Source organism: Rhea pennata, chromosome 1 (genome assembly GCF_028389875.1).
Source record: "Rhea pennata isolate bPtePen1 chromosome 1, bPtePen1.pri, whole genome shotgun sequence".
Lineage (NCBI taxonomy): Eukaryota > Metazoa > Chordata > Aves > Rheiformes > Rheidae > Rhea > Rhea pennata.
In genome coordinates, this window is record NC_084663.1 from 109,934,529 (window position 1) to 109,955,268 (window position 20,740).

The following is a 20,740-nucleotide window of genomic DNA, read 5'->3' on the forward strand; positions in this document are numbered from 1 at the left end:
GTAGTTTATCAGCAAATAATACCAGTTTGGCCAGCACCTGTGCTTCATTTGAATGATATTTTGTTGTTCTAAATACAAGTGGGTAGTTCTTGTCTTTTATTTTCACAAATATGTGACAGCTCTCTGCTCAGCAGTAAGAGAGAGATCTGTCTTGACAGAAATAATAATCTGTTCACATCTTGTAAATGGAGAGTCTTCAGTGAAAAATAAATTTTAAAATGTACTAGGAAGTGAGTAGACTCAGCAGCAATTCTGCTAGAGGCAGAAAGGGATACTAGTTGCAATAAAATTAGTACAAATTATTCCAGAGGCTTTATAAAGTCTTTCTGAGTGTACTAACTGGTAGGTCTATATGCTGTCGTCTTTCAATTTTTTCATGTTGTATAATGCCTACAGGCTGTTTCTTATTTCTGAACTCATTACTTTTTTTTTTTTTTTTTTTTTTTTTTAATAATGGATCCCTCTTGGAAATTATTTTTCTTCAGTTTCGGATGCCCAGTAAATGTAGATAACTTCACCGCATCATCGTTTAGCCAGCCCACCTACTTAACTTTATGTCAGATTTATGTGGTTTATGTAGAAATAACTAATACTTGATAGTGAGTTGCTGCAAAGGATCTCATGGAGAATTTATTATTATTATTATTATTTTAAAAAAATGAAATTCCATAGATAGTTCTCAGGGAAAGACTATCTCTTCTTTTTCCATTCTCTGTGTGCGAAGTTGATTGTTGTTAGTTGTTCACATCAGCTTTCATTTAATTAGTGGCTTCCAAATAAGCTTGATGACAAATGACGTGTAGGATTGGGGACACCAGCCCAAGAGAAGTACGAATGTGGGCCCTGGGTGTGTAATACTGAGTAGAAGGCCTTGGGAGCCACAGTTCTGTGTTAAAGACAGCTCTGTGCTGTCACCACTTGTCCCTTCAGCCTTATTTCAGGTCAAACAATCATATCTAAATGCAGTTTCAGAGAACTTTCAGTTTCTGAAATGTAACTTCATTTTCATTGTATTTTAGAGAGTCAAAGGCATGCAGCACCACCTTAGAAGTGCTGCAAGTAAGCCTATGTATTTCTATGATGATGGGCTGAATTTTATGCTTAATTCATTTAGTAACTTCTTCTATAAAGTATATTTTTATTACAACTTTGTTAAATATTTTTAATTCTTTTTCAAATACAGGAACATAGGAATCTACCTTTCATGCATGAATTGAGGTACCTGTTTGCACTTCTAGTTGGTTCAAAGAGAAAATATGTTGACCCATCTAGAGCGGTTGAAATCCTTAAAGATGCTTTTAAATCAAATGATTCCCAGCAGGTAATTTTTACGTATTTTCATTCAAGTTTAAACATGCTTTCTTAGAGTCTTTGAGTAATAGGAAATACTTAAAATGAACAATCAAACATGCAGAATTTCCCCAGGTACCACTAAGAAACTTCTAATTATTCTTTCTTTTTAAGTTTTTTCCTCTAATATTACATGATCTCTTATAGTCAGTTCTATACACAAATATTAATTCCAGAGAGTATGCCTACTATAATACATTTCTTCCTATTATTTTGGAAACCTCAAAGTAAACTAGCTAACCTCATTTTTGAATCTTTATTAATAGTTTCACACTCTTGCTTTCAGGGTTTAGTTTCTCTTCTAGGTCAGTAGTTTTTGAATGAGGTTTGTTCTAGAATAAACTGTCTGAGAGTAGTACATGTAGGGCTGTATAGTCAAAGTATACTCTTTTGTTTATCTAGATATTGGTTTGGAGAGTCTCGATACTCATATTTGAGGAGTGTGCCTAAATGCTTTTCTGAGAAACACTATGTTCCTCAGATGCTTTAGTTTTCCCACATGAGGTTATGTGGTTAAGGTATTTAATTACAACAACATGCTGAATTTAGTGCTCTCTGAAAGTAATACTAGTCACCACTTGTTAGATACCAAAGGATTTGAACAATGGAATTCGTAAGATGCCTTTGGACTACCACAATGTGAAAGCTGAGCCAGAATATCAACGATCACAGAACAGTGCAATGGCTGAGGAGCACTAAAACAGTAATGTGCTCTAAGAGCCAGCCATGAAAAGTAGTCATGGTGTAGTCTTAGCCACAGTGTGACTTTGGAGTTCTTTTAGGGGGAAATACTGCTAAGCTGATCTTGTGAGGATGAGACCTCATTATTTTCTGTAGTATGTGTGAATGTGTACTGATTATTTTATGTTTTTCCAATAGCAAGATGTTAGTGAATTTACACACAAATTATTAGATTGGTTAGAAGATGCCTTCCAGATTAAAGCTGAAGAAGAGAGGTAAGATTTTTTTTTCTCACCCTAGTGAACATTTTAATAAGAAAAAGCAAACCAAAGAATCAGAAATCCACTTCTCATTGAATGTTTGAAACACACCTAACTCTGTAGCTTGTTTCAGTTAGTGTTTTTCCATATATGCTGTTACCTTTTGATTTTCAGTGATTGTCTTTTTCCACCTTCTTATTTCATTTTGGAAATCTTGCTGAATGAAGTCCAAAGTAACTAGACAGTAAAGATGGGCATTGTAAGTAATCAGCTAGGCTTTTTTTCATTTGAATACAGTTTTGTTTCTCAATACCACAGTTTAAATACTTTAAAACCTTGCTTCTGTTTCTTTTATCAGAAGATAAATGCTCATTGTTTGTGTAAGTGAACATCTGCAAGCTGCCTTTTGAATATGTAATTGTTTCTGGAGTATTGGAGGAAATAGTTTTTACAAAAGTCACATACAATTTAATTACTTGAATTTTTATTTTGAATTTGATTCACATAACTTCTAGAATGAAATCGTTCAGAAACTTATTTTTTGGAATATAGATTTTATTATTGCAAATAGTTGAATTAGAAGAAAGCACAAAACTTAATGTACACTAAGTGGGATAAGCAGCATTTCCATAGTGAATTCAAAATGTTCTGCTTGTATTTAGTAGAGGCTTTGGCTTTAATCTTACGGAAACACATTTCATGTTTTCAGGGATGGAGAAAAGCCAAAGAACCCAATGGTGGAGTTGTTTTATGGACGATTTCTAGCAGTAGGTGTGCTTGAAGGTATGCATCTGAATTTACTTGACCTTTTGTATCAGTATCTGTTCAGTGCTTGTCTGAGTGCAGAAGTGAACGTGCAGTTGCAGTTGTAAAATATTTTAGCTGTCTGCAGATACACACTTCAAGAATACTTATTTAGTCTATGACAAAAGGTTTGTCCTGAGAATATGAGACTGTAGGTAAATGTAGTGAAATTCAGTGATCTGGAAAGGTTGTTCTGATAGCTTTTAGGAATTGAATGTATGTCCTTAAGTGAAGCAGAAGTTAGGGTGAGATACTGAGCATAAATGCTTGCAAGAACTGATTTACAGTGTATTTTTTGCCACTATTTTTTAATAGTATACAGAAGGCTTTGCATGTGTAAAATTTCCCATACATCTGTAGTGCTGAGTCATTTTGAGTTTTCCTTATACCCGATAAATGTAAAAATGATATAAAAATGAGCTGAAGAGGAAAATGTAGTCATTTTCAATATCATGTTCAAACTGCTTTTTTTTGAGTATCTTGTTTTTATGTGTATCATTGATTTGCTCAATGTGAGAATATTAATAGGAATATCATTCAGTATACTAGTACATGTGAATTAGATAGTCAAAAGATTAAATGCATGTGCCTAAGCCCTTAACTGTTTAATCTCTCATGTGAAGGTAAAAAATTTGAAAACACAGAAATGTTTGGCCAGTATCCACTCCAGGTTAATGGCTTTAAAGATCTGCACGAGTGCCTAGAAGCTGCAATGATTGAAGGGGAAATTGAATCTCTCCATTCAGAAAACTGTGCAAAGTCTGGTCAGGAGGTGAGTTAAATGTTCCTGTGGGCTTTTCTCAGGGCATTCTGATAGTGCTTTTTATTTTTCATTGGGATTTTATGGTCTACAGAATGCTGTGCTATAGGTCTTACAAGCTACTGTTGATATACTTAATGCTGCCTTGAGTGAACACCTTGTCTTGCTATCAATGAGTGTGGAAAGACACTGATGTGCACTGTCCAAAGAATGTTGAACTTACTGGGAGTATTCCCAATGAATTCAGGTTCCAGTTCATATTGAACTCTTTCCTGAGGAAAAATCAGCAAGTTTTTGGTTTTTGTTTGTTTCTTTTTAAGGCAACCGCTGTTCATTGCTGTTCTGCAGGTTCTGATGTCTGGCATAATTGGATTGTTAATTTTAGGGGATTGTTACCTCTCTTGAAGTATCCAGTGTCATCTCTTTTTATTCTTCATAGGTTATAAAGTTAGTGCTTACTAAAAGTTGGCACAATTAAGTGCTTACAGTGATTGGCACAGGCTGGTTCCCACCTGTTGCTGATATTTGATCTGCAGAGAGGTCGTTGGTGTAATGCCCTGCAGTAGTTAACCACTGCTCTTGCTGACATACCACACTGTACTGTGCTGTAGAGAGCATGCGCAAGCTGCATATTTGACCATTCCTTCAGAGGATTATTTTTCCTCTGTGCTCTATCTTTTTATTCCTTGGCACCCTACCCTCTTTTCCTTCCCTACTTTTACCGTCTTCTCCTATCATCCTCCTCTTCGCGCACAGTAGTGGGCAATTTTCTTTTTTTTTTTCTCCCCCTTTTTGCTTACTGTGGTGGACAGATGTCTAGGGGCTTCCTTTCGGCTGGCTTCCTCTGGGGGCTGCTTCTCCTCCCAATAGAGCTATTGCTAGAGTAAGAGTCTGCCAAAAGTCAGAGCATACTGGAGACATGGGTGGAGGTAGGAAGGTGGAATGACACTGAGAAGCGAAGCAAGCAGTGTGTGATATTGGGGTAAGGTGATAAATGAGTCTTCAGCTGCAGAAGTCAAGGGATAGGGAAAAGAGGTGGTTAATTGTTGCAGAACCCAGAGAGTGGGCTCTGAAATATCCGCTCTTGCTGGCATGCATGTATCTGTGCAGCATTTCTTTGTGGCAGGGCTCTTTCTTTACTGACCTGCAGGTTATTGGCGTTGCCCCTAAAGGTAGACTGCTTTCTCTTTGCACAGTCATTCACATTTCATCATGCTTTCTCTAAAGATGTGAAATCCTGGAAGGTATATTCTACCTGAATAAAAAGTTTAAGTATAGTTTCTTTCTTGTTGCCAATCTTCTGCAATAATAAAATTCTATTTCCTTTAATCATATCAACATACACATTGTGTTTAATTACTAAGCCTAATGAAGCATACTGAAATCATCCTCTAATTTGAAGTCATATTTCCAATTTTATGTTCTCAACAAAAGATCCATAGGTTCACTTTTGCAATCTGTTTTCCTGGTTAGCTTATTTTTTTTATCAAATAATAATAAATCAAATCATATTTTTTTTCATTCTAGCACCTATGTAAATAGCTTATTGTAATAAGCATGTTTTCTGAAATATAATTAGAAGGAAAAAAACGCATTAATATCTTCATATAATTCAAAGTGTGTTTCCTTTATGCAGTGCGTAATCTTGTATGTAGATACCGTGAAGGCAAGATTGTTCCATCTTGTGGCCTGAAGACTGTAGTTAAAACTTGTGTACATTCATGCATAAAATGTCAGTTCTATTATAAATTCTTGATTAGAAATGTAACACTTGTGGGTATTTTTCTGTTTGATTAGGTTTTTTTTTGAACCTGCAATGCCAGAAAACTACAGAAAATGGATAATCATAGGCTGTTTGGTAGTGTTGAGCTTTGGCTTCCGTGAAACTGTCTGAATTTTAATCAGTTCGGGGTGGGATTGGAACGACTCTAATGCCAGAGATGGTAGCTGAATTCATCTTCTAGTTTCATTTACTGAGAAGCAAAGTATAAAAGGAAAGAGATGAGGGCTAAGGATAGACTCCTGCTGAATTCCCAGAGAAAGCTGGAAGATGACAACAATATGGACTGGTCTAAGAACACGGTAAAAATGATTGGAGAGATAAGAAGAAAGTTTAGGAGAGGATATTTGTAGGAAGGAGATTTCCAGAAAGAGTATCTGTTCGACAGAGCTGAGAAGGGTTGCCTGACTTGAGAGTACTGAGTACTTACTGATCATGTTCACAAGGAGGTTGTTGGGAAGTTTGAGTGATTTCAGGTGAACAAAAGGGTCAGAAACCATGAGGAAGCTGAAGGGAAGAGCTCTCCATACAGTATATCCAACTCGTTCAGTGGTCTTTGAGAGTAAAAGGAGGAAGGGACACTGTCAACGCGGGTTGGTTCAAGTGTGGGCTGTTTTCAAAATGAGCAAGACAAATGTGAAAGGAAGAGGCTAAAGGAGATGGGGCTTTATCCGCTTAGCAGTGGGTGACTTGTAATGTTCTGCTGCAGCATGAGTGATGCAAATGATCTTCATTTTCAGTGAAGCTGGAAGATTGGAAATTTGGAAAGCTTATGCTCACCCACTGTCTTAAAACCAATTTCTTCTGTAGCTGTCAATATGCAAGTATTATACCGTTATGTCCAAAGTTCTGTTATTTGAAGGCATTCATTGTGGGGTTTTCTGCTTTTTGTTTTGTTTAGCATTGGTTCACTGAACTTCCTCCTGTCTTAACCTTTGAGCTCTCAAGATTTGAATTTAATCAAGCCTTGGGGAGACCAGAGAAGATACACAACAAATTAGAATTTCCTCCAATTTTATATCTGGACAGGTACAGTATAATGTCAGCAAAATCCTAGTATGAACATAAATTAAATCTCAGCAGTTTGGTGAAATTACTAGTACATCTTATGCTGGCTTAAATCACAATAAATTTCTGTTCTAGATAGACGAGTTGTAATTTCATGGGTTTCGGTGAGTGTATCAGAAAATGCAGTTACCTAGTTTCAGATATGCTGCTCCTTTGTGCTCAAACCTGCTTACAATTCAGTCCTCAACCCAGTTTATTGTTAGCTAGTTGTACATGTAGGCAAAACACCTTGAAAGCTCACATTACTTTGATGTATTTATTGGCCCATCTGGGAAAGAGGGAGGAAAGTCTCGTATTCCATGGCGTTTCAGACCCACTGCATAGTTTGAATGAAGATACTTGAAACATAGGGATGCTGAGCATCAATAAATACTGTTTATATATAGAGGCAAAATGTCATCGTGTCCTTCAGTTAAATACTAAGTTTTGTTCTGAGCCTGAACAATGAAATAGGGGTGCTGCTACATGGATGCTAGTAAAACCACCTAATTTAGAAGCCTTCTGATATGTATTTGCATACAGATTTGAAAGATGCATCTGTGGTATGAACAGAGTTTTGAAATTGGGGTTAAAACATCACCTGGAAGTCATAGGAGGGGGGGTTAATGGGTTTGCTGTTTTCTTAGTTTTGTTTTACAGCTTAACATGTAGATAAAATAAATCAGGTTCTAGAGAGCATCAGGTTTTTGTTGACAGTAAATGGCACCGCTGATGGATATAGACTTCAATTTCAGTGTTGTATGCTATGGGCTGATGTGTCTTTCTAACTTTAATGTTTTACAGATACATGCACAAAAACAGAGAAATAACAAGAATTAAACGAGATGAAATCAAGAGACTTAGAGAATACCTCACGGTTTTACAACAGAGATTAGAACGGTACTATAGATAACTGTTCTCAGTGTAAATGGAAGTAGTATGGGCTATATAGAACAGAATAACTCCTTTCATCTATATATTTTGTGTTTAGTAGTTACTTGTTCTAAATTTCCCTATTGTCTTTCTCTTCTTTTACTATTTTACTTGGAAATGTGAATAAGAGCAGTAGTTTTGATGCATTAAATTTGTTAGGAAAGGTTCCTTTTATTTAATTGTAGTCTGCTGGAAAACTTTTTTTTCTTTTCTTTTTTTCCTGTGTCTGTGAGTCATGGCATTAATATGTTTTATGGTTAACAGATATTTAAGCTATGGTTCTGGTCCTAAACGATTCCCCTTGGTAGATGTGCTGCAGTATGCCTTGGAGTTTGCCTCCAGCAAGCCGGTTTGCACGTCTCCCGTTGACGATCTCGATGCCAGCGCCCCCTCTAGCGGCACACTGCCCGTGCAGACCACGCCAAGGTAACCGCCGTGCCTCCGCTCTGCGCCTCCTCCGCTCCCCCTGCCTTTAGAAACTCCCTCTGCAATCAAGGGATAAACCATTTAAAATAGAACTGCCTCTCTCCAGAACTGAGAGAGATGAGAGGAAATTCAGCTATTTAATTTACAGTGCTAATAAAACCGAGCATCGCCTAATGGGGATCGGTAAAGTTTCTGCGTTCTTCCTAGACATATTTTCTAGTATGACAGATTTATAAATACAAGATGGTCTAATGTGCTTATAAAAACTTGTATTTTATAAGCAAATTAGAGAATTACCAATTGCAAAGTAAAACTAAGGACTGTAACTGTAGTGCTTTGGAGTATTGAACATGAGTGCTTGCTTAGTTTTCTAAACACTGAGTATTGCCTCTTGCTTACTTGACATGACACAATTCCAAATAAACACAGTATCTGATGATGTCATCGTTTTTCAGGTGGCCTATATTGCTTTTAAGAATCTGAATTTGGACAGCATGTGTGTACTGCACACCTTCATAGTTTCTGGTGTAGAACTGATCTGTTTTTTTCCGGAGACTTAAGCACTTCAGCTTTACCACTTAAATTGCTGTCAGAAATTGTCAATAACTGAACGTTCTGACAACTTTTATCCCTAATAGCCGAATATCAGGGAGATAGATATTTGTTTTAGTTACTATTGAAATTAAGAGAGTTACTGGCGATATAGGATAATACTTGGTTGTGTGGACACTAACAATTTATATCAGAGCTTTTGATGATAGATTTTGAAACTAGGGTTCTAGGTCCAGTCAATGCCTAATTTTGTACTTTGGGGAAGTGAAGTAAATGAGCCCAAAAAGCCTGTAAAGTTTTCTGATGCCTTACTGATACAATGTCAATAGAGATACTGATGATTGATAAGAGAAGACAAACTCTAAAAAGGTACCACTGTTTGTCTGCACTGCAATATTGAAAATACTCTACTGTTACATAATTGAAATAATATTGATATCTTGAATATCAATATAATATTGAATTCAATATAATACTGAAAGTGCTCAAACTGCTATATGAGAGATTTATATTGTAAAATATATTAGGACTTTTTTGTCAACCTATAGAAATATGAACGTATGTTATGCGGAGTGATGTTGTCAGCTCTTAGTGTTCTCAGGATTTTCTAAATTACTAAAGACTCCAGGTTCCTTAGGCCACATCATGATGCCATACCCAAAGTAGATAAACAATAGCTTGCTAGAAAGATCTTCACATTCGTATTATGTTTAGGACTACATTTAGGTCTCTTAGTTGATGGGAAGAGAAAAGCTGGTAATAGATTTTAATTTTCAGCATTCTGCTGCTCTGGTAGAATTCCCCAAAGTTGGTTACATTGATAAATTTAAGTTACAAGATGTGTTGTAAACAAGTTTAGATGGTACGGCGCTAAATCGTAGTGTGCATAAATATCAGAGTTCTTTCCACTATTGCTCTTCTGTTCACCTAAGCTGTAGGTGTAGGTGATCACAGAAAGTAAGTCTGCTAGACATAAGACAAGTGAAGTTATTAAACACCAAAGTTGCTGTGTTTAATAGATTTTGTGATCAATGGACCGTAAGACAAGATTTTTTCTCTCTGGTGTTTAGCAGTAAATGTTTCAAACCATAATGGTTACTTTTGTGATGTTATTTGAACGTGTTGGATAGCATTTCACGTAGAGCAAACTGAGGCTCAATTCCTCTATCTTTGGTGGCAACCAGAGTTGTTATTGTGCAAACAAATAATACAACAGAAAGTTTTCAGAAGCTATATAGTAATTCCACATTTATATTGTAGGTACTTTTTCTGGATTGCGCTGAAGGAACTTACCAGCTTTAAAATTTCTGTATTCAGATGAGAAAGCTTATTTTTATTGTGCAGCTTTCAGTTTGTATACAGGATGACTTCACCTCTGTATTTCATGTTTTGAATGAATGCAGCACAATAGAGCAGCAGGGGCCTTCATCTTCAGATGTTCCAAGCACATCTCCTGTACAAAGATCAGTAATACATAAACCATTCACACAATCACGAATTCCTCCTGATCTGCCAATGCATCCGGCACCAAGGCACATCACTGAGGAAGAGCTTTCTGTTCTAGAAGGTTGTTTACATCGTTGGAGAACTGAAGTAGAAAATGACACTAGAGGTATTGTCACAAGTTGGAGGATGTAGCTGCAGTTGAAAAGGATCTGTAGAATGGGAAGAGGGGTGGGGAACAGCTTTAATACATGTATGTGTGTGTCGAGTTTTTTCATTGGTTTTAAATTATCTCTGACTCATAGGAGGGGAAGATAGTTATACCAAATCTCAACAGACTAGAAGTATGTAAATGGAAGATGCAAACTGGATATTGATATTTCAGCACAGGTTTCTGTGTGTGTGGTAAGGTATTGGGAAGAATAGGATAGAACGAAAGTGGTGTTCATGCCGGAAAACTTTCTGCAAGGAAGGCTTAGCTGTCAGTATGATAGTGGGTTGGGCTGATTTTGTATCTTGGTGTTCTGTGGGGGTGTTTAAAATAGCCATCTTCTGTGAGGGAGAAATGACAAAATTTTTGAGGAAAGGCGTTTTGCAGTTGGTAGAGCTCATAATCTATTGCATTGCTCTGAGGGAAAAAGGGACAATAGTTGTTTTATTAGGGTGGGATTGGTTGAGCTCCAGCAAGCAAGCTGCAACATGTCATGAATCATTCCGTCTGCTTTTTCATCGAAAAGTTTCAGTGTTTGACCTGTAGGTGTACCCAGTGTGAAATACATACCCTTATTTGAGCCTTTAATAAGGGAAAAAATAAAGATGTATCAATGTACCAATGTGTGGCTTCATTTTTCCTTTTTTTCTTTTTATTATTTTAGATTTACAAGAAAGTATATCTAGAATACATCGGACAATTGAATTGATGTACTCTGACAAAACAATGGTCCAAGTAAGTAAACTTTCTGCATGAGGTAACCCAAAATAGATCATTTTGTCACTTTTATTACAACTCTTAGCTGCTTAAAAACAGAGCAAATACCCAACTACTACAAACAATTTGAGAAATTTCATTGGAAAATCCTAACGGCTTTTGCAAACCTTTTAAATATGCACAGTAAGATGAAAGACAGCTTTATAATATTCTACAGATTACATAAGATGGGTTGAACATGCGACTTGCATATGTTTAACTGACTTTGTAACAAATAGCCAAAATAGGTTTCATCTCTGATCAGCACTTTTAACTTGACTGCAGAACCTCAGTTTTTGTGTAGCACAATAACATTTTCTCACCATGATTTGACCATATTGCTGTATAGTCTGATAGTTTTAAGATGGCAAAATATTAGATACAAAAAACATTATTTGTGTACTTTAGTGCTTTTTAGCATTGCATTTTGCCAATTATGGAATTGGCAAATTACTGTGGGTAAGATGTAGGACTTCAGGGCTCCTGTTTTAAATTTATAGTTAATGATGCTAAAGATTATTTTAATTGTCTTGATTTAATGCTGATGAGAACTTTAACTATTAGTGTGTGCTGTCCTCTTGGAAAATTGTCATGTTCTGTAATCAGAACAACAGTTTTAGGATGCTTTACTATGCATTCATGGCTTCTCTGATATTCTTGTGTTCACTTTCTTAGGCAGGTTTTAATGTTAAGGTTTATTCCTCTGTTACTTTCTCTTAGTAAGAATAAATATTTTCCTTCCAGTTAGAACCTGTTCAGCCTACGTTCTTCCTTGAGGCACATTTCGGTTTTAAACGTAGCTTGTTATAGTTCATGGCAGCTGAACTCTGAGGTTAAGAGTTTCAGACAGAGTTGCCTAGGTGGCACTCTTTAAACTTTCTACTGGCAGACACTTTTTTCCCCCAAAGACTTGTGTTATACCAGGGAGGCTACAGGCTACATGTCATCTAACAGTACATTAACTAATTTGAGGACTTAACTGCTGGGTGCAGCTAGTCAGCTTTTTGGACTATTGTGCAACTCAGGGTGAAGGCACTTATTTTTTCTGCTTTCGAGGTGATCTTACATGCAAATAACCTACGTTTGTTGGCTTACCTGTTACAGGAGGAAATATCTCTTCCTGGCTAGGATATTAGTCAGCAAATATTAAACTAGAGAAAGGCCGCTTAGTTTAAAAACAACACACAAACTTCTTCACTTTTTCTAGTACGGATCTATAAAATGTAGATTAGATACTTATTCTCTTTTTAAACAGAATTTTGGAAATGGAGGATGGCGAAGATAGCACATAGACTTTTAGAGGGGTGTTCTGTACCATGACTGCAGTTGAAAGTAGTAGTATGCGTTGTTATATGATTGTTAGAGAACAAGTAGCTACAGAGCATGTCTGAAATTACAGACTGGAGGTAAAGGCTGCCCTTCTGCAGCTCATCTTGTTTTGTCCAAGTGGGTCTTTTAGTAGAGTAGGGAAGAGACAGATGCATATAGCTGTCTGTTTACCTTCCCCTGCCCACTTCTGCATTTGGCTGATTGAATGGTTTAGTATTAGCCTGTTACCTAGGGAGTTTTTTCTCTTCTCAATCAGGGACATCTGGGCACATAAAATTAGACTTTTTTTAAGGAAGTTGTGTGATATTTGGAGGACATTTTCTAATGTCTGCATTAACTACATAAGAAACTCTTAATAAGCTGTTCCTTGTGTGTTATTTTGATTCTAAGGAAACTATGGGTTTCCTGGTCAAATCATCATGTGAAATGTATTTCTGAAATCCTTATTTTGTCTTATCCTCATGAATGAATAGATTCATAGGCTTCTTATACGAGTCCCCTCTTTTCTTGTCCTTCTTCGATGAACTTACTGTGGAGGATAAGAAATAGAGATAGGAGGTATCTGTTGTTCCTGTGGGAATTCATCCTAATCTCAAGCTGGAACTAAGAAAAGCTTTATAGCTTGATCTCACTCTTACTGTTAAAAGAACTCGGTTGTATTTAGAGAACAGAGTGGATAGCAATGGCTGTTACCCTGGTTCTACGGGTGACCTCTACAGTAGCCCATATAATGGGTTATAGAGCATCCTATAAAGATGGAACATAAACTTCTGTTTTTGTAAGACCCTAATGTAGAAACCAAAAGGGGAAAAATGACCCAGAGTACCTGTAATGCTGAAGAGGATTGTTAACAGTGACAATTAGATTAAGTCTCTTAGACTGATAGTTTTATGCCTTTACACTGTTTTGCTGTACATACATGAGTTCACTGCTTATCAGATGTTTCATGAGCAGTTAAGTATAAGCTATGCAGCTTAATGCTAGCTATTTACTTAGTGTGTTGCCGTATGTCACTAATTACTATTGATGTAACAGCTTATTTTAAGACACATCTCTTGGTGCTAAATTCCCCTGTCAGTATGGTATGTTCCTCCAGTCACAGATCAACAGCATTCCTTAAAGCACAGACTAGACAACTGACAGCCAATTCTCCAAAGCTGGAGACAAGAATAGAGGCCTTGAAGTTGACTCAGTTAGCACACTTCTAAGTAAAATGATCTTAAATCACTTGGGGTTGTACTGTGCTGTTTTAAGGTGAGGAAATGATATTATAGAAGCCTAAAGATATCTCATTTACCTGTTTTTTAATCTTGCATACACAGGATCTGCATATTTATGTGCATACATAGATTTTCAATCACTTTAAGAAGGCTTTCACCCTGATTTGATAACAAAAATAAAAACCCTTGGAGCAGTCAAATTTAACAAGTTACTAGGATTTTTTTTTTTTATGTAAATGCTTCTGTTTGGGAGATTTACAAAGCGTGAGGTTCAGGCTGTGGGATGGCAGTCTAACTTCACTTGCTTTGCAGCCAGCTAGCTTTACAGAGGGAGGTTGCAAAGTCTTCAGATAGTTGTGTATAGCCTGAAAGAGAATGACCAGGTTAAGAATACCTTTAAAGAGTTTCTCAAATCACAGTTACATGTATTTCAATGGTTACTGGCTATTGTGGTGGTAATGATGATTACAACATTATGTTAAACAGACCCTTTATCCAGATCCAGCAGGAAAATATGATATCACATTTTTTATCCTAGCTAAGCTGCTAGCTAAGCTGCTAGCATTCAGATTTCCAAGGACTTAAGCAGGAGCTAGGTATTTGCTAGAGTAGGAAATATTATATAGGTGCATATACCTGTCTATTTACCTTCCCCTGCCCACATCAGAATTCCTCCTTCCTGGTGGGTATACGCACATCAGCAGTGATGCTTTTTGCCTTGCTGATCCTAGAAACTGCCATCTACCTTCTCTGCCGCTGAGGGACAGGAGAACCTCTTCATGTATTTCTTCCCTCTCTTAGCACTACTTTTACTAATTTACTAATTTATTGAATGCTGGAAAGCGGTTGTTTTCCAGTGTTTATAGTTTCATTAACACTCTTAAGGATTTCCCCTTTTGAAATAGAAGTATTTAATTCCTAGATTCTGCATAAATAAAATCACTTAATGGCCATTGACACATAAATAAACCAATGAGTTTATTACCTTGAATTTACATACGCCTTTCCAAATTTCAGGATAAGTTTACTGGTTCAGAACTGAAACAAATCACGGACACTACAGGCTGACACACAGGGTGTTTTTTCTTTTTTTCTTTTTTTTTTCTTTTTTTTTTTCTTTTGTGAGATGCAAGTAAAGTAGGAATAACACAAAATTAAGAAAAGAAGAAAAGAAGATACCTGGCTGTAAAGACAGGAGAGTAGACATATATGCTATGGGTCCACTAACGTTTTTAAAGATCTCTTTTAAAACAATGGTAACTAAAATAGTTCAAAGCCATTTAATTTAGCATGTTGCTGGGTTTACCTCTTTGTTTTTCCTCTGTGTCATGTTTTGATTCTCTTAACATTTTTTTTTCACACTTTATTTTATTTGATATAACTCTTAGTACTGTCAGGTTACTAGGAACTGAGTGCTGACAGAGAGTTTGACATTTTGTTTTTCTTTGGTTTTTTTAGGTTCCTTATAGATTACATGCTGTGCTAGTTCATGAAGGCCAAGCTAATGCAGGACACTACTGGGCGTATATTTATGACCACCACCAGAACAGATGGATGAAGTACAATGATATTTCTGTGACAAAGTCAACGTGGGAAGAGTTGGAACGTGACTCTTTTGGTGGTTACAGGAATGCCAGTGCATATTGTTTAATGTATATCAATGATAAGGAACAATACTTGATGCAAGGTAATGTCATGAATATGTTTTCAGCATGAAGGAGAATAACTGAATGTATTGGTAGAGCTACTTTCAGAATGATTTCCAGAGTTTTGAAATTAAAAAAAAAAAAAAAAAAAAAAAACTCTAGAAAGTTCTATTTATGCTCATAACTGTCTGCCATTTTGTTTGTTTGCCATTTTGCAAACAAAAAACAGATGATAAAAAACAAAAGACAGATGATAACGTGTTTACTATTAAGGAGCTGTTAAGCTCACTGAAGAATAAAACTGAAATACTGAAAAGCCAAAATGACTCGAGTGACCCACAGTGCAGGAGGCTCCTGCAGAGCATTGACGATAACATTCTGACACAGGCAGTGGAGGAGCCAACGAGGAGAAGTGTCCTTCTGAACCTTGTAAAACCAACAGAGAAGGACTGGTTGGAGATATGAAGGCTGGGGGCAGCCTTGGCTGTAGTAGCCATGAGATGGTGGTGTTCATGATCCTGTGTTGAGGAAGTAAGGCAATAAGTAGGATCAGAAGCCTGGACTTCAGGAGAGTGGACTTTGGCTTCTTCAGGCACCTCCTTTGAGGAATCCCATGAATTATAGGGCCCTAGAAGGAAGGGGAGTCCAAGAGAGCTGGTTAATATTCAAGCATCACTTCCTCCAAGCTCAAGATCAGTGCATCCCTATGAGTAAGAAGTCCAGCAAAGGGGGCAGGAGACCTACATAGATGAGCAAGGAGCTGCTGGCAAAACTCAGAAGAAGGAAGTGCACAGAATATGGAAAAAGGGACAGGCCACTTGAGAGAAATACAGGAATATTGTCAGGGTATGCAGGAATGCAACAAGGAAGGCTAAGCCCGTTTAGAATTAAAACTGGCAATGGATGTCAAGGACAAGAAGGGACTCTTCAAATACATCAGTAGCAAGAGGAAGACTGCGGAAAATGTGAACCCGCTGCTGAATGGGGCGGGGACCCTGGTGACAAGGGATCCAGAGAAGGCAGAGTTACTGAATGCCACCTTTGCTTCCGTCATTACGGCTAAAGCCAGCCCTCAGGAATCCCAGAGCCTGGAGACAAGGGAGAAACTCTGGAGAAAGGAAGACTTTCCTTTGGTTGAGAAGGTTTGGGGTAGAGATCACGTAGGTTACTTGACACCCACAGATCCATGAGTCCTGATGGGATGCACCCATGAGTGCTGAGGGAGCTGGTGGATGTTGTTGCTACATCACTGTCCATCATCTTGGAAGGGTTGTGGAAAACAGGAGAGGTGCCTGAGAATTAGAAGAAAGTCTTCAAAAAGGGCAAGGAGGAGGACCTAGGCAACTACAGGCCAGTCAGCCTCACCTCCATTCTTGGAAAGGTGATGGAACAGCTCATCCTGGATCTCATCTCCAAGCATGTGGAGGAAAAGAAGGTGATCAGGAGTAGTCAGCCTGGATTCACTAAGGGGAAATTGTGCTTAACAAACCTGATAGCCCTCTATGACAGCATGACTGGCTGAGTAGCTGAGGGGAGAGCAGTGGATGTTGTCTGCCTTGACCTCAGCAAGGCTTTTGACACTGTCTCCCACAACATCCTCCTAGGCAAGCTGAAGAAGTGTGGGCTAGATGAGTGGACTGTGAGGTGGATTGAGAACTGGCTGACAGGCAGAGCTCAGAGGGTTGTGCTCAGTGGTGCAGAGTCCGCTTGGAGGCCTGTGACTAGTGGAGTTCCCCAGGGATCAGTACTGTGTTCAGTTTTATTCAACTTATTCATCAGTGACCTGGATGAGGGGACAGAGTGCGTTCTCAGCAAGTTTGCTGATGATATAAAACTGGGAGAAGTGGTTGATGCACCAGAAGGCTGTGCTACTGTTCAGAGGGACCTGGACAGGCTGGAGAGTTGGGCAGAGAGGAACCTCATGAAATTTAACAAGGGCAAGTGCAGGGTCCTGCACCCAGGGAGAGGTAACCCTGTGCACTAGTACAGGGTAGGGTTTGACCTGCTGGAAAGCGGCTCTGTGGAGAAGGACCTGGGAGTTTTGGTGGACAACAAGTTAACCATGAGCCAGCAATGTGCCCTTGTAGCCAAAGAGGGCCAATGGTAGCTTAGGGTGCATTAGGAAGAGTGTCATCACTGGATCCGGGAAGGTAATCCTGAGGCTCTACTCAGTCCTGGTGAAGCCTCATCTGGAGTGCTGTGTCCAGGGGCTGAAGTAGCTCAGCTGGGAGAGCGTTAGACTGAAGATCTAAAGGTCCTTGGTTCAAGCCCAGGCTTTAGTTTTGGGTTCCCCAGTAGACATGGCAACATGAGTAAAAGCTTTTTTTTTACTATGAGAGTGACAGAGCACAGGAACATGTTGGCCCGAAAGGCTGTGGAGTCTCCTTCTTTGGAGACTCTCTCTTCAAAACCTGCTTGGATGCAACCCCATCTACCATGCTCTAGTTGACCCTGTTTGAGCAGGGGGGTTGGGCTAGATGATCTCCCAAGGTCCCTTCCAACCTCAACCATTCTTTGTGATTCTGTTATTTTATGACTCTCTTAAAATTCAAATACTCTTGAATCTTTTTTTTTTCTTTCATAACATTCACACTGTAATGAACTTCGTGGATACTAGAAATTTCATTTGTCTGATTTTAAATATGCACTGATATTAACCTTGGTATTTCTAGGTTGCCAGATCAATAACAGACTTGTAGCCATAGGGTTTATGAGCCCTGTGAGATGATGGCTCTGCCACTCTAATTATGTTTGAGACCTGCAGGTGGGGACAATTACAGCTTATTTGTCCCTCAGGGCCTGGGCTACTATTACAGAGACTATTCTCAAAGGAAAAATGAAGGTTACTTTGTGTAGCTGGCATTCTTATCAGTTGCTTTTGCAACTTGATAGGCTCATTCTCCTCCTCCTTTTCTCCTGGGAAGCTGGTGGTGTTCCCAAGAGCAGTAATACCATCAAGCTTAGATTTTTTTTTTTATTATTATTATCCCCTTTGTTGCGAATGTTCGTAACCATTTGGTGTTAATGGCCCAAAAGGCTTATCTTTCAAAACAGTAATGATCTGATGGTGCCCAACACTGAAAGAGCAGTGGCAATACATCCCTGTAGGAGAGAAGTTTGCAACAGATATTATAAATAGTAGATGTAATACCGTTTTTGACACTTGCTGTTGAACTGCGTGCTTTCAGTAAATCACCTGAGTAAATTTTTTTCAATATAGTTGTATTTTTACCTATTCTTTCTTTTCCTGAAATACAAATTTTATGCTACCACAGAGGAGTTTAACAAAGAAACAGGACAGATGCTTGTTGGAATGGACACACTGCCTTCTGATTTGAGGGATTATGTCAAGGAAGACAATAAACGTTTTGAAAAGGAACTTGAAGAATGGGATGCAGAACTTGCTCAGAAAGCACAGCAGGAAAAGTTACTCTCTCAGATACCCAGGGCTCCAGCACCTTCCCCTGCTCCAGGTTAGTTTTTCCTACCTATTTGTAAAAGGAGTAGAACCAAAAATAACTGGTTTGTATATACATTATTGCACAGCTTAAGAAAGGAAGAAAAAAAAATTTTGTAAACTTGAATTATAATTATTTATTTGGCCAAGATAACTGCACTTGGAAGTTTAACCTATTGATTTTTATTACATTTTAATTTTTACTTACATACTTAAATTTACTTAAATAAGTACTTAAAAAGTTCTTCTTTCCCATTCTCAGTTGTATTTAGCTAGTACTAAATTAAAAGGCTTTTTTTACATGGAAACTGTGGCCCTTTTAACAGATAATTAACAGCTCTCACTAGTCAATTTTGAGAATTTATTAGCCTTTCAGTAATGTATATTCTTCTCTGTGGAGTGACTGAGTAGAAGACCTAGCTTTTCATTTCAGTTAGAGCAGAATTTAGATCTGAAGAGAAGAATAACTTACTTGGAGTGATATGTGGAATACTGTTAGCAGTAATAGAGCTCAATTAATTAATGATTATGGGAAAAAAGAGGCTCTGAACAGCAAATATGAAAGCCAGTGCTGTTTGGTCTTTATTAGTTAAGGTCCTCTGGCAAGCAGCATAAAGAATATGCCTGCTTTGACACAAAAACACTTGTCAGGTTTTAGGTTACATCCACCTTTTGCTCCATTGCGTAAGACTGTTCATACATCATATCAAAGATGACCTAATGAATTTTTATAGTGAGGCTGATGTCCAGATGTTCTCATTGTTGTACTTGAGTCATGAAGACTGCACATACATTTGTCTTGACCGTCTGTCACTACAGATTGAATATAAAAAGTAGCGTGCAGTGATGTAATGATATTTTTTTCTTCTTGCAAACTGTGTGGAGAGTGACTTCATCTTCTATACATTTTGATTTCATAAACACTTTGAGACTAGTTCTTTTATTAGTATTGAAAAATATTAAATGAATGTATGTCATTTTGTCTGCCAAAATTTCTCCTCTTCATACGTGGAACATAAAACTGATTGGCATAATTCATTGTTTTATTTCTTCCAAGTGAGGGAGACTTTGAGATTTCTCTTACGTCAGAAGACTGTAATGTGTTGATTATTTTGTAAAGTTAAAGTGTACTTGGAGCTCTAGTAGCTGATCATTCCATATATTGGGCGGGTATCCTACTAAAAGCCTAAGCAGAATCTCATCTTTGTTCTCAGTCCTCCCTCTTAGAGCTGATAAACACTCCTCACTTGAGAGCTTTGACTAGTCTATAGACAGAATGGGTCAGATATTCTTAATGTAAAATTATGAGTCCATTTATAGGAAATTTTTAAATGCCCTAAGACACAGAAAACTAGTGAAATGTTGGATTTGTGAATCATACGACATCTTGTGCGTCTTCTATACAGGTTACTTTATCTATGAGACACTGATCCAAATAACATAAGCATTAATTTTGAATTGATTAGTTTTAACATATGGAATTGTTATCTTATTTCTGTCACTAAGTTCAAGCAGGAGAACCAGAATATTTAGAGCAACCATCAAGAACTGATTTTTCAAAGCACTTAAAAGAAGATTCGGTACAAGCAATCAATAAAGCTTTAGCTGAACAAGAGGATAGAGGTCCAGAAGCTATTATGGATACGGTGAGGATATTTTGAAGCTTAAAATATCTTTTCCCTTTTATTTTTCAAGTGGAAAGGATGAAAACTGACAGAAAGGGTGGAGAAAAAAAACTTTGAACAGAAGATTATCTGTCCAGCACTAAAAATCCATCCAGAAAGAGTGTAATATATTAATGAGCACAGTAAAATGAAAGTATCTAGTTAGATGTTCTGTATGTGATTATGGTACTTGTCATAAGTCCAGCATGTTATTCAAATAACAATCATGTATTTATGCCCACTATCAATCTTTTCCAAAATAAATTGAATTATCTAGCATTTTAGGAGTAAATATTGATATTCCAGATAGAAGGCACGAAAAATACTACTTTGAAACATTTTTATCTGAGGAATATAAAATTATAAATTAAGTTTTTTTTGAAACGGCCACTGGAGCTAAAATAGCTTTTAAAGATGAGAG

General features: G+C 37.5%; 1 protein-coding gene across 3 annotated transcripts in view; it reads left to right on the top strand.

Moving 5' to 3' along the window:
* USP25 (ubiquitin specific peptidase 25) overlaps positions 1 to 20,740 on the top strand; it is a 97,555-nt gene that overhangs the window by 56,805 nt on the left and 20,010 nt on the right. For all 3 annotated transcript variants that reach the window (XM_062597768.1, XM_062597777.1, XM_062597787.1), the window contains exons 7-18: positions 1,184 to 1,321; positions 2,230 to 2,306; positions 3,001 to 3,074; positions 3,719 to 3,867; positions 6,537 to 6,664; positions 7,487 to 7,582; positions 7,880 to 8,041; positions 9,997 to 10,205; positions 10,912 to 10,982; positions 15,011 to 15,239; positions 18,474 to 18,671; positions 20,162 to 20,301. In XM_062597768.1, the coding sequence (XP_062453752.1) occupies positions 1,184 to 1,321; positions 2,230 to 2,306; positions 3,001 to 3,074; positions 3,719 to 3,867; positions 6,537 to 6,664; positions 7,487 to 7,582; positions 7,880 to 8,041; positions 9,997 to 10,205; positions 10,912 to 10,982; positions 15,011 to 15,239; positions 18,474 to 18,671; positions 20,162 to 20,301 (1,671 nt within the window). The remainder of the gene's footprint in view (positions 1 to 1,183; positions 1,322 to 2,229; positions 2,307 to 3,000; positions 3,075 to 3,718; positions 3,868 to 6,536; positions 6,665 to 7,486; positions 7,583 to 7,879; positions 8,042 to 9,996; positions 10,206 to 10,911; positions 10,983 to 15,010; positions 15,240 to 18,473; positions 18,672 to 20,161; positions 20,302 to 20,740) is intronic.